The sequence below is a fragment of the Oncorhynchus mykiss genome, chromosome 19 (assembly GCF_057628025.1).
Source record: "Oncorhynchus mykiss isolate SJ-2025 chromosome 19, ASM5762802v1, whole genome shotgun sequence".
In the NCBI taxonomy this organism is placed as follows: Eukaryota; Metazoa; Chordata; class Actinopteri; order Salmoniformes; family Salmonidae; genus Oncorhynchus; species Oncorhynchus mykiss.
Window position 1 is genome coordinate 65,610,297 of NC_143040.1, and position 14,050 is coordinate 65,624,346.

The 14,050-nt window shown below is 40.2% G+C and overlaps 2 protein-coding genes across 2 annotated transcripts in view; one reads left to right on the top strand and one right to left on the bottom strand.

The window, feature by feature from the left end:
- LOC149975266 (uncharacterized) overlaps positions 1-14,050 on the top strand; it is a 414,127-nt gene that overhangs the window by 396,935 nt on the left and 3,142 nt on the right. The window lies entirely within an intron of this gene.
- On the bottom strand, positions 7,305-11,182 carry LOC110498158 (cystein proteinase inhibitor protein salarin). Its single transcript, XM_021574769.3, has 4 exons — positions 10,413-11,182; positions 8,790-8,891; positions 7,792-7,934; positions 7,305-7,574 (listed from the first exon to the last, which is right to left on the bottom strand). Exons 2-4 carry the CDS (start codon positions 8,845-8,847, stop codon positions 7,512-7,514), a joined length of 264 nt encoding a protein of 87 aa, XP_021430444.1. The 5' UTR covers positions 8,848-8,891; positions 10,413-11,182; the 3' UTR covers positions 7,305-7,511.

Below are 14,050 nucleotides of genomic sequence, written 5' to 3' on the forward strand. Positions count from 1 at the left end.
ATCTATGGTTGTGTTTATCATGTTACCTCATCAGCATAGCAGGTATCTATGGTAGTGTTTATCATGTTACCTCATCAGCATAGCAGGTATCTATGGTAGTGTTTATCATGTTACCTCATCAGCATAGCAGGTATCTATGGTAGTGTTTATCATGTTACCTCATCAGCATAGCAGGTATCTATGGTTGTTTTTATCATGTTACCTCATCAGCATAGCAGGTATCTATGGTTGTGTTTATCATGTTACCTCATCAGCATAGCAGGTATCTATGGTAGTGTTTATCATGTTACCTCATCAGCATAGCAGGTATCTATGGTAGTGTTTATCATGTTACCTCATCAGCATAGCAGGTATCTATGGTAGTGTTTATCATGTTACCTCATCAGCATAGCAGGTATCTATGGTTGTGTTTATCATGTTACCTCATCAGCATAGCAGGTATCTATGGTAGTGTTTATCATGTTACCTCATCAGCATAGCAGGTATCTATGGTTGTGTTTATCATGTTACCTCATCAGCATAGCAGGTATCTATGGTAGTGTTTATCATGTTACCTCGTCAGCATAGCAGGTATCTATGGTTGTTTTTATCATGTTACCTCATCAGCATAGCAGGTATCTATGGTAGTGTTTATCATGTTACCTCATCAGCATAGCAGGTATCTATGGTTCTGTTTATCATGTTACCTCATCAGCATAGCAGGTATCTATGGTAGTGTTTATCATGTTACCTCATCAGCATAGCAGGTATCTATGGTTGTGTTTATCATGTTACCTCATCAGCATAGCAGGTATCTATGGTTGTTTTTATCATGTTACCTCATCAGCATAGCAGGTATCTATGGTTGTGTTTATCATGTTACCTCATCAGCATAGCAGGTATCTATGGTAGTGTTTATCATGTTACCTCATCAGCATAGCAGGTATCTATGGTTGTGTTTATCATGTTACCTCATCAGCATAGCAGGTATCTATGGTTGTGTTTATCATGTTACCTCATCAGCATAGCAGGTATCTATGGTAGTGTTTATCATGTTACCTCATCAGCATAGCAGGTATCTATGGTAGTGTTTATCATGTTACCTCATCAGCATAGCAGGTATCTATGGTAGTGTTTATCATGTTACCTCATCAGCATAGCAGGTATCTATGGTAGTGTTTATCATGTTACCTCATCAGCATAGCAGGTATCTATGGTTGTGTTTATCATGTTACCTCATCAGCATAGCAGGTATCTATGGTAGTGTTTATCATGTTACCTCATCAGCATAGCAGGTATCTATGGTAGTGTTTATCATGTTACCTCATCAGCATAGCAGGTATCTATGGTTGTGTTTATCATGTTACCTCATCAGCATAGCAGGTATCTATGGTAGTGTTTATCATGTTACCTCATCAGCATAGCAGGTATCTATGGTAGTGTTTATCATGTTACCTCATCAGCATAGCAGGTATCTATGGTTGTGTTTATCATGTTACCTCATCAGCATAGCAGGTATCTATGGTTGTGTTTATCATGTTACCTCATCAGCATAGCAGGTATCTATGGTTCTGTTTATCATGTTACCTCATCAGCATAGCAGGTATCTATGGTTGTGTTTATCATGTTACCTCATCAGCATAGCAGGTATCTATGGTTGTGTTTATCATGTTACCTCATCAGCATAGCAGGTATCTATGGTTGTGTTTATCATGTTACCTCATCAGCATAGCAGGTATCTATGGTTGTGTTTATCATGTTACCTCATCAGCATAGCAGGTATCTATGGTAGTGTTTATCATGTTACCTCATCAGCATAGCAGGTATCTATGGTTGTGTTTATCATGTTACCTCATCAGCATAGCAGGTATCTATGGTTCTGTTTATCATGTTACCTCATCAGCATAGCAGGTATCTATGGTTGTGTTTATCATGTTACCTCATCAGCATAGCAGGTATCTATGGTTGTGTTTATCATGTTACCTCATCAGCATAGCAGGTATCTATGGTTGTGTTTATCATGTTACCTCATCAGCATAGCAGGTATCTATGGTTGTGTTTATCATGTTACCTCATCAGCATAGCAGGTATCTATGGTTGTGTTTATCATGTTACCTCATCAGCATAGCAGGTATCTATGGTTGTGTTTATCATGTTACCTCATCAGCATAGCAGGTATCTATGGTTCTGTTTATCATGTTACCTCATCAGCATAGCAGGTATCTATGGTTGTGTTTATCATGTTACCTCATCAGCATAGCAGGTATCTATGGTAGTGTTTATCATGTTACCTCATCAGCATAGCAGGTATCTATGGTTGTGTTTATCATGTTACCTCATCAGCATAGCAGGTATCTATGGTTGTGTTTATCATGTTACCTCATCAGCATAGCAGGTATCTATGGTAGTGTTTATCATGTTACCTCATCAGCATAGCAGGTATCTATGGTTGTGTTTATCATGTTACCTCATCAGCATAGCAGGTATCTATGGTTGTGTTTATCATGTTACCTCATCAGCATAGCAGGTATTTATACGCTACTCCTATCCCAAACGATTCAATAAAATAAAAATATTGTTTTCGGTCTCTGTCATTCAGTTAAACCTGTATTTGATTGAACGCTGTTTCCAAGTCATTCCAATGAAATGATGTTGAACCAATGTGGAATAGAGGTCGAATTGACATCTGTTTCCAGTGGGATGTTTTCAAAATCTGTAATGTTTACACAAATTCTGATTATTTTCAGGGATACACAACATCCTGAAATATATGTAGACAACGTTGTTAGATAGAATACTATATTTCCTTTGACAGAGAGACACTGAATGTCACAAATGGCTCAATTTGGCCCACTCTGAAGGATAGTTGGTTTAGCCTCTCGTACATACCTGTGCTAAAAGGCCAAACTGTGTTTCTAATCTACTGAACACAGATTGTGCACTGGACATTACCAAGGTACAATTCCTCTGAGATTTAAAGTTGAGCTCTATCATGTAAATATAAACATAAAAATACAAATATCACGTAAATATAAACATAAATATACAAATATCATGTAAATATAAACATAAATATACAAATATCATGTAAATATAAACATAAATACATGTAAAAGGCCCTGAAGCCAATCTGCTGAATGTAAGCCAGTGGAGGCTGCTCAGGGGAGGACGGCTCAAAATAATGGCTGGAACGGAGCGAATGGAAGGGTATCAAACTCATGGAAACCATGGAGACCATGTGTTTGATGTATCTGATACCATTCCACTCATTCTAGCCGTTACCACGAGCCCGTCCTCCCCAATTAAGGTGCCACGACCTCCTGTGGTGTAAGCCTATACTTTATTGCTGCGTTTACACAGGCAGCCCAATTCTGATCGTTTGCCAATAATTGGCCTTTTGACCAATCAGATCAGCGCTTTTGCCAACAATTGGGCAAAATATCATAATTGGGCTGCTTGTATAAATGCAGTCTACACGTGAACAACAGAGCTCGATACACTAATACAATCAGATCATGAAGCCTGCCTAACGAGCAGTGACTGTGTATAGTACAGTAAGTAGATTGGCTGGTTCAAACGGTTGCTGTAGGATTCTTCAGTTCCTTGTTGTTTCCCCCCTTTAAAACACCACATTCATTAATACAGTATAGTTTCCTGCTTTCCCGCTCAGTCTCTCTCCTTTTGTCTTCATTGATAGAACTATGTGTGGTTAGTTACTGCTTCCAACAACACCTCCGGATGTTTTCGCTCATCCCACTCCTCATGGAGTGGACTGGACTCCCTCTTTGGTAGGATATGCTTGGAATCAAAAAGGCAAATTATAACGCCCTAATTGGTTTCTGTGGGATAGGTAAAACAGATTTAAATTGATTGCCATTAATTGTCTTTTGTGAGACCACATTATCTTCCACAATTCAAGGAGGCTTTAAACAAACCAATTAATTTACTTCGCTCCCCTCCTTTCCTTCCCTCTCTCTCACACTTTCTTTCGGCTCTTGTATTTCTCTCCTCTCTTTCTGTAACACCACTGTTTCTCAGGCCAGATGTATATACCTCTCTCCTCTCTTTCTGTAACACCACTGTTTCTCAGGCCAGATGTATATACCTCTCTCCTCTCTTTCTGTAACACCACTGTTTCTCAGGCCAGGTGTATATACCTCTCTCCTCTCTTTCTGTAACACCACTGTTTCTCAGGCCAGATGTAATATACCTCTCTCCTCTCTTTCGGTCATACCACCGTTTCCCACACATGCTGAGCACTTGTTGGCTGCTTTTACTTCACTTTGCGGTCCAACTCATCCCAAACCATCTCAATTTGGTTGAGGTCGGGTGATTGCGGGGGCCAGGTCATCTGATGCAGCACTCCATCACTCTCCTTTGTGCTCAAATATCCCTTGCACAGCCTGGAGGTGTGTTGGGTCATTGTCCTGATGAAAAACAAATGATAGTGGGACTAAGTGCAAACCAGATGAGATGGCGTATCGCTGCAGAATGCTGTGGTAGCCATGCTGGTTAAGTGCGCCTTGAATTCTAAATAAATCACAGACATTGTCACCAGCAAAGCACCCCCACACCATCACACTTCCTACTCAATGCTTCACGGTGGGAACCACACGGGCAGAGGTCAATCGTTCACCTACTCTGCACAGAGGTTGGAACCAAAAATCTCACATTTGGACTCATCAGACAGAGCAAAGGACAGATTTCCACCGGTCTATTGTCCATTGCTCGTGTTTCTTGGCCCAAGCAAGTCTCTTGTTCTTATTGGTGTCCTTTAGTAGTGGTGTCTTTGCAGTAATTCGACCATGAAGACCTGATTCACGCAGTCTCCTCTGAACAGATGATGTTGTGAAATGTCTGTTTACTTGAACTCTGTGAAGCATTTATTTGGGCTGCAATTTCTGAGGCTGGTAACTCTAATGAACTTATCCTCTACAGCAGAGGTAACTCTGGGTCTTCCTTTCCTGTGGCGGTCCTCATGAGAGCCAGTTTCATCATAGCGCTTGATGGTTTTTGTGACTGCACTTGAAGAAACGTTCAATATTCTTGACATTTTCCACATTGACTGACCTATTGATGGACTGTTGTTTCTCTTTGCTTATTTGAGCTGTTCTTTCCATAATATGAACATTGTCTTTTACCAAATAGGGCTATCTTCTGTATACCACCCCTTCCTTGTCACAACACAACTGATTGGCTCAAACACAGTAAGAAGGAAATAAACAAGGCACACCTGTTAATTAAAACGCATGCTAGGTGACTACCTCATGAAGAGAGAATGCCAAGAGTGTGCAAAGCGGTCATCAAGGCAAAGGGTGGCTACTTTGACGAATCTCAAAACTCAAATACATTTAGATTTGTTTAACACTTTTTTGGTTACTACATGATTCCATGTGTGTTATTTCATAGTTTGGATGTCTTCACTATTATTCTAAAATGTAAAAAATAGTAAGTAAATTCAAAAAAAGCCTTGAATGAGTAGATGTATCCAAACCTTTGACTGGTACTGTAATTCCACTTCGACTATATGAGGTATTGAGTGTAGGCCAGTGAGACGAAAATCTCAAATTATTCAATTTTAAATTCAGGCCGAAACACAACAAAATGTGGAAAAAGTTGAGGGGTGTGAACACTTTCTGTTGTCACTATGCATTTGGAAAGTATTCAGACCCCTTGACCTTTTCCACATTATGTTACAGTACAACTTTATTGTAAAATGAATTTCAAAAAGATAAATAATACTCATTAAACTAAACACAATACCCTGGAATGACAAAGCAAAAACAGATTTTTGGAAATGTTTATACAAGGTCCCACAGTTGACAGTGTATGTCACAGCAAACACCAAGCCATGAGGTTGAAGGACTGGTCCGTAGAACTTCTAGATAGGATTGTGTCGAGGCACAGATCTGGGAAAGGGTACCAAAAAAATGGAAGAAGTTCTTAAATGGAAGAAGTTTGGAACCACCAAGACTCATCCTAGAGTTGGCCACCCGGCCAAACTGAGCAACCGGGGGAGAAGGGCCTTGGTCAGGGAGGTGACCAAGAACCCGATGGGCACTCTGACAGAGCTCAAGAGTTCCTCTTTGGAGATGGGAGAACCTTCCAAAAGGATGACCATCTCTGCAGAACTCCACCAATCAGGCCTTTATGGTAGAGTGGCCAGTCAAAAGCCACTCCTCAGTAAAAGGCACATGACAGCCCACTTGGAGTTGCCAAAAGGCACCTAAAGGACTCTCAGATCATGAGAAACAAGATTTTCTGGTCTGATGAAATTAAGATCAAACTCTTTGGCATAAATGCCAAGCGTGACGTCTGGAGGAAACCTGGAACCATCCCTACGGTGAAGCATGGTGGTGAGGGGATGTTTTTCAGTGGCAGGGACTGGGAGACTAATCAGGAATGAGGGAAAGATGAACGGAGCAATGTACAAAGAGATCCTTGATGAAAACCTGCTCCAGAGCACTCAGGACTTCAGACTGGGGTTGAAGGTTCACCTTCCAACAGGACAACGACCCAAAGCACACAGTCAAGACAACGCAGGAGTGGCTAAGTCTCTGAATGTCCTTGGGTGGCCCAGCCACATCCTAGACTTGAACCCGATCAAACATCTCTGGAGAGAACTGAAAACAGCTGTGCAACATCGCTCCCCATCCAACCTGACGCTCCCCAACGCTTATCCAACCTTGAGAGGATCTGCAGAGAAGAATGGGATAAACTCCCCAAATACAGGTGTGCCAAGCTTGTTGCATCATACCCAAGAAGACTTGAGGCTGTAATCGCTGACACCGGTGCTTCAGCAAATTCCTGAGTACAGGGGCTGAATACTTACGTAAATGTGATACTTCCATCTTTATTTGTATTAGATTTGCAAAAAGTGTTTTGTTTCATCATTATGGGGTATTGTGATGTCATTATGGGGTATTGTGTGTAGATTGATGAGAAAAAACACTAACAATTTAGTCCATTTTAGAATAAGGCAGTAACGCAACAAAATGTGGATAAAGTCAAGAGGTCTGAATCCTTTCCGTATGCACTCTATGTGTACGCGACCAATCCAATTTGATGACTAAGGGTTGAAAGATCCCCTCACTTCTCAGAAAGGGAGTTTTGTGATTGTGGAAGATTTCCCTCAATTCTACTTAGTTTATGTTGACTCATCATGACCGGCACTGCACAAATACACGTACGCACGTGCACAGCCACACACACACACACACACATAAGCACACCCACGCACGCACACACACACACACACACAGCCACGCACATTACATTGTGAAAAAAGCATTTCTTACCATAAAGTAACAACAAAATGCCAACAGTAAAGCTGCCTTTCAACTTTATTTACTGTAAATTACATGTATAAAGTTCAAAGGTTTTGTAGTCTATTTCTTATTTTATGTATATTTCTTTCATATTACAATGTCGTCTTGTTGTAAAACAAGCATTTGGACCTACGTATTCATCAAGCAGCCACAGACCTCGTGTTGTTTCTATGTCAGAAAGCAGGAAGACAGAAACTTTGAGATCTAACTATCATTCTTCTCTTCATGACAGCTCCTCCTGACACCACAGCAGACCTCGTGTTGTTCCTGTGAGAAAGTAGAGAAGCTCATAGAAGATTACAGCAGCATACTGTATGAAACCCAGGGATGCATTCATGAACACAATGTTTAAACGTGTTAGAAAAAGACGTTGGTGTACCAATCAAACAAGACTTCAAATCATTAAAACTGACTGGTACCAAGGCTACTCTAACAAATGCTAAGAAGTAAGAAGAAGAATGACTTGGTGTAAATGGTAACATACCAAGTCAGACATGTGGTTCATGCCACATTCGAAGGTTGACTCTCCACTGTCATATTTCTTGTTGTGTTCTATGACCCTGGTCCTACACTCGAGCCAGATCTTCTTGCGCTTGGCTTCCTCCTCCTTGGATTTGTACTTCTTCCCTGTAAATACACACATTCTGTAAATGAGAATTAGAAGTACTTTGTTAAACTGTGCAGTGTACAAGATGTTCAGTCTCATCACTGTATTCTTCGTGTTGTATGGAAGGAAGTGTTCTGTCTACATGACGAACACAGGCTAGGATTGTTTTTCCCACAGGGGGTATTTGATTATGCCCAAATTCTTTTTCAACGTCTGGGGAGAAGGAAACATGTATTGTCTGTGTGAATTCATCTCATCATGATCATGCGACAGTCGGGTACATGCTACAATGATCAATTATGCATAAAACAAATCTAATTTTGTTTTGAGTTTTGTAGAACAAGCAATTGACACAGGCACACACCTGTGGTTTATAAGCTGTGTTTTATATGGGCTGTGTTTTATATGGGCTGTGTTTTATATGGGCTGTGTTTTATATGGGCTGTGTTTTATATGGGCTGTGTTTTATAAGCTGTGTTTTATATGGGCTGTGTTTTATATGGGCTGTGTTTTATATGGGCTGTGTTTTATAAGCGCTGTGTTTTATATGGGCTGTGTTTTATAAGCTGTGTTTTATATGGGCTGTGTTTTATAAGCTGTGTTTTATATGGGCTGTGTTTTATATGGGCTGTGTTTTATAAGCTGTGTTTTATATGGGCTGTGTTTTATAAGCTGTGTTTTATATGGGCTGTGTTTTATATGGGCTGTGTAACCAAAATGTGTGACAGTGAAGAAAAGAAATGTGTTATAAAGAAAGTAATCACATTCTATCAGGTACACAGAGGGAAAAAAGCTAACTCAATCAAAAGAGAAACTTCAGCACACTGGTAATCTTACAACAATTTAATGGATCTTATTTAACCTAGCATTATTACCATGTTTTTCTTTCCACTCTTCAAACTCTTTGTCCACATCTTGACGTTCACTTGCCATATTCACTCACAGCCACAACCAGGCAGAACAGAAGAAGCTTCAAACTGAAAAAAAAAAACATGACAAGTTATGTCCTATGTGCAACTATATTTATTAAAGCCACAATCCTAAATTGTGTATGTATGAATAGTAGATCTAAGTTCATGAGGCTTTATATTCTTCATGAATCAATGGGTAGACAGTAAACACACTCCTGGAATAAAAAAAAATACAAAAGTGGAATTAAAATGGATGTAATTCCCAACGATTTACACAAAATACTCTAATGTCAAAGTGTAAGACACATTCTAACATTTGTATTCTCCTGCTGAAAAGGTACATTTGTCTCTCAGTGTCTGTTGGAAAGCAGACAATAAGATTCTCCTGTAGAACTTTACCGTTGCTCAGCGTGATTCTGTAAAAAAAAATTATCCTTAAAAAAAATCCCCATACCTGGCCAATGACAAGCATACCCATAACCACCATGCTTGAAAATATGAAGAGTGGTACTCAGTAAAGTGTTGTATTGGATTTTCCCCAAACATAACACTTTGTATTCAGGACATGAAGTTAATTTATTTGCCACATTATTTGCAGTTAAACTTCAGTGCATTGTTGCAAACAGGATGCATGTTTCGGAATATTTTTAATTCTGTACAGGCTTCCTTCTTTTCACTCTGTCATTTAGGTTAGTGTTGTGGAGTAACTACAATGTTGTTAATCCATCCTCAGTTGTTTTCTCCTATCACAGCCATTAAACTCTGTAACTGTTTTAAAGTCACCATTGGCCTCATGGTGAAATCCCTGAGAAGTTTCCTTCTTCTCCGGCAACTGAGTTAGTAAGGATGTCTGTATCTTTGTAGTGACTTGGTGTATTGATACACCATCCAAAGTGTAATTAACAACTTCATCATGCTCAAAGGGATATTCAATGTCTGCTTCTACCAATAGATGCCCTTCTTTGCGAGGCATTGGAAAGCCTCCCTGGGTCTTTGTGGTTGAATCTGTGTTTGAAATTCACTACTCGGCTGAGTGACATCATGCAACTTAGGTGACTTGTTATGCACATTTTCACTCCTGAACTTATTTAGATTAGGCATAAAAGTGTTCAATACTTATTGACTGGGGTATTGTGTGCAGGCCGGTGACACAAAATCTCTATTTAATACATTTCAAATCCAGGCAGTAACACCACAAAATGTTTCTGAGGGCACTGTATATCATTAATTGATCTTTGTTTTATTTAAACTTGGCAAGTCAGTTAAGAACAAATTCCTATTTACAATGACAGCATACACCGGCCAAACCCAGACGATGCTGGGCCAATTGTGCACCGCCCTATGGGACTCTCAACCACGGCCGGTTGTGATACAGCCTGGGTTCTAACCAGGGTGTCTGTAGTGACGCCTCAAGCACTGAGACGCAGTGCCTTAAACTGCTGCGTCACTCGGGAGCCCACAGGGAATTGACCAAGGAACAGCTGTACATATTGAAGATTCTATCTTTAATGAAGATATTAGTATAAACGTTCCTCAGACAATATTTTCATACTCTATGAGAGAGAAAATGTAGGGTTTTCCCCTTACCTGTTCCAGAGTGCAGGAGCAAAAATACGTTTTCAAATAAGCAGTGCAGATACTCTCTAACGAAGTGAGGGATGAGGAAAGGACGTCAGAGGAAAAGTGGCGTACATGGTCAATGGAGAGGAAGCCGTATTTCTTTGCCCAATGTTATATTCTCTCATTAGCTGCCAATCTTTATTCTCATAGTTGAAACACCAGATTTGCCATGTAAACTGCCAACAGTGTATTTGGTAAATGGAATCGGATAAATATACCTAGATGCACTATGTGTGTAGGTTACTATTTACTAACACCACAAACCCTTTCTACATTTAACTCGATGTATGCGTTTTGTGTTGTGGATTATTAATCTAGCAATCAGAGTTTAGCGCACAGTAGGGTTGTACTGTACAAAACAATGAGAAAAACCTTCTGAAAAACTGTGAATCTGGAATTTTCTGCGGTAACACCCAACGGACAAAATGAAAGCTAGAAAATGGTACTGCCCACTTCCTGAAGCAGAACCATAGATATATATCATATAGAACGGCTATGGCTTAATACGCATGGCTTTCTATGAAAATAACCCTTCTATAAAAGTATTTATTCTCTGTAATGCTTTGGAGCGTGATGCCCGTGTGGTGAGATACCGTAACTCGATCCGTTGCCACCATATATGACGATACGAGCCCTTCTTTCAACGAGCGCTTGTAATTGCAGTTAATTGAGTCTTTGATTTCATAAAATATCTTTGAGGAGTAAACAGGGAAACAACAACGAGTCGCAGACAGTTCGCAATAGAACATACCAGAGGAGGGTATTGTTTACTAGGCTATCTAAATGATTGGGATCATCTGGTTCTCATGATGTGTCATCTCCATCAATCCTATTGGAATCCTATTGTTCTACCTTTTGTTCTATTGGAAATCAAAAGTCATCCGATTGGATCATATAGATTTTTTTATCCGTTTTGTAGGATTTTGTCACCCCAATCAGAATCCTAATACCGGTATTGCTATGTCCTTACTAAAAGGGTGAATAAAGGAATATAGAATGGTTTCATTTTCAATTAAGGCACAATGAAGATTTAATGTGTGTTTTTATACATTCTGTATCTCTGTATTACAGCAAGTCTGATAAAGATTATTGCCAACTGAAAGTGTGACTTCTTTCCCTAATGATTTCCTAAGGCTGAGGTATTTTGTCAGATATCTGTTATTCCATACCAAGGCTAGATGAGGCTGAATGGCAAGTTGGCAACTAATTCATCTCATTGGTACATGACTGTTCAGTCTGTTCAATCTAATTCATCTCATTGGTACATGACTATTCAGTCTGTTTAATCTAATTTATCTCATTGGTACATGACTATTCAGTCTGTTTAATCTAATTCATCTCATTGGTACGTGACTATTCAGTCTGTTCAATCTAATTCATCTCATTGGTACATGACTGTTCAGTCTGTTTAATCTAATTCATCTCATTGGTACGTGACTATTCAGTCTGTTTAATCTAATTCATCTCATTGGTACATGACTGTTCAGTCTGTTCAATCTAATTAATCTCATTGGTACATGACTGTTCAGTCTGTTCAATCTAATGAATCTCATTGGTACATGACTGTTCAGTCTGTTCAATCTAATTAATCTCATTGGTACATGACTGTTCAGTCTGTTCAATCTAATGAATCTCATTGGTACATGACTGTTCAGTCTGTTCAATCTAATTAATCTCATTGGTACATGACTATTCAGTCTGTTCAATCTAATGAATCTCATTGGTACATGACTGTTCAGTCTGTTCAATCTAATTAATCTCATTGGTACATGACTGTTCAGTCTGTTTAATATTCCATAACTGAAAATATGGATTTCTTGGCTGAATGAACATTTTTATCAAAACTTCAAAAGGGACATACATACACAATAAAGGAAGTTTTTAATTTATATAATTTATAGTCACAGACACTCCCTTTCATTTGCTTAACTAGAGCAATGGGATGGAGAAATGGTTTTCAATAGGCAGGGTGGGGTTAAACTAGAGCAATGGGATGGAGAAATGGTTTTCAATAGGCAGGGTGGGGTTAAACTAGAGCAATGGGATGGAGAAATGGTTTTCAATAGGCAGGGTGGGGTTAAACTAGAGCAATGGGATGGAGAAATGGTTTTCAATAGGCAGGGTGGGGTTAAACTAGAGGAATGGGATGGAGAAATGGTTTTCAATAGGCAGGGTGGGGTTAAACTAGAGGAATGGGATGGAGAAATGGTTTTCAATAGGCAGGGTGGGGTTAAACTAGAGGAATGGGATGGAGAAATGGTTTACAATTGGCAGGGTGGGGTTTAACTAGAGGAATGGGATGGAGAAATGGTTTACAATAGGCAGGGTGGGGTTAAACTAGAGGAATGGGATGGAGAAATGGTTTACAATTGGCAGGGTGGGGTTTAACTAGAGGAATGGGATGGAGAAATGGTTTACAATTGGCAGGGTGGGGTTTAACTAGAGGAATGGGATGGAGGAATGGTTTACAATAGGCAGGGTGGGGCTTAACTAGAGGAATGGGATGGAGAAATGGTTTACAATAGGCAGGGTGGGGTTAAACTAGAGGAATGGGATGGAGAAATGGTTTACAATTGGCAGGGTGGGGTTAAACTAGAGGAATTGGATGGAGAAATGGTTTACAATTGGCAGGGTGGGGTTTAACTAGAGGAATGGGATGGAGGAATGGTTTACAATAGGCAGGGTGGGGCTTAACTAGAGGAATGGGATGGAGAAATGGTTTACAATAGGCAGGGTGGGGTTAAACTAGAGGAATGGGATGGAGAAATGGTTTACAATTGGCAGGGTGGGGTTAAACTAGAGGAATGGGATGGAGAAATGGTTTACAATAGGCAGGGTGGGGTTAAACTAGAGGAATGGGATGGAGAAATGGTTTACAATAGGCAGGGTGGGGTTAAACTAGAGCAATGGGGTGGAGGAATGGTTTACAATAGGCAGGGTGGGGCTTAACTAGAGGAATGGGATGGAGAAATGGTTTACAATAGGCATGGTGGGGTTTACCTAGGGGAATGAGTCCCAAAGGGCACCCTATTTCCCATTCCTGAACCGAGGTGGGTGGAGAGGTAGGGAAGGGACTAGGGGGCTTGGGTGGATGTGTTGTATGTGTTGTATGGCGGGAGGGTGGTTGGGATATGGCAAAATATTTGTACTTACATTGATGTACATTTTGTAAAAGTTGAATAAAAATATATATACCAACAAAAAAAGTAGCCACCCTTTGCCTTGATGACAGCCAGCTTTGCAGTACTACCTGGCCTGATGACCCCTGGCTGTTCCCAGTCCACCTGGTCGGGCTGCTGTTCCAGTTTTAACTGTTCTGCTTGCAGCTTTAGAGCCCTGACCTGTTCACCGGACGTGCTACTTTGCCCCAGACCTGCTGTATTAGATTGAAGGTCCTTCACGCCAGCAGGAATTTTAAGAAGAAGGCTGGGAGAAGAAGTTCCTTCACGCCAGCAAGAATTTTAAAGAAGAAGGCTGGGAGAAGGTCCTTCACGTCAGCAGGAATTTTAAAGAAGAAGGCTGGGAGAAGAAGGTCCTTCACGCCAGCAGGAATTTTAAGAAGAAGGCTGGGAGAAGAAGTTCCTTCACGCCAGCAGGAATTTTAA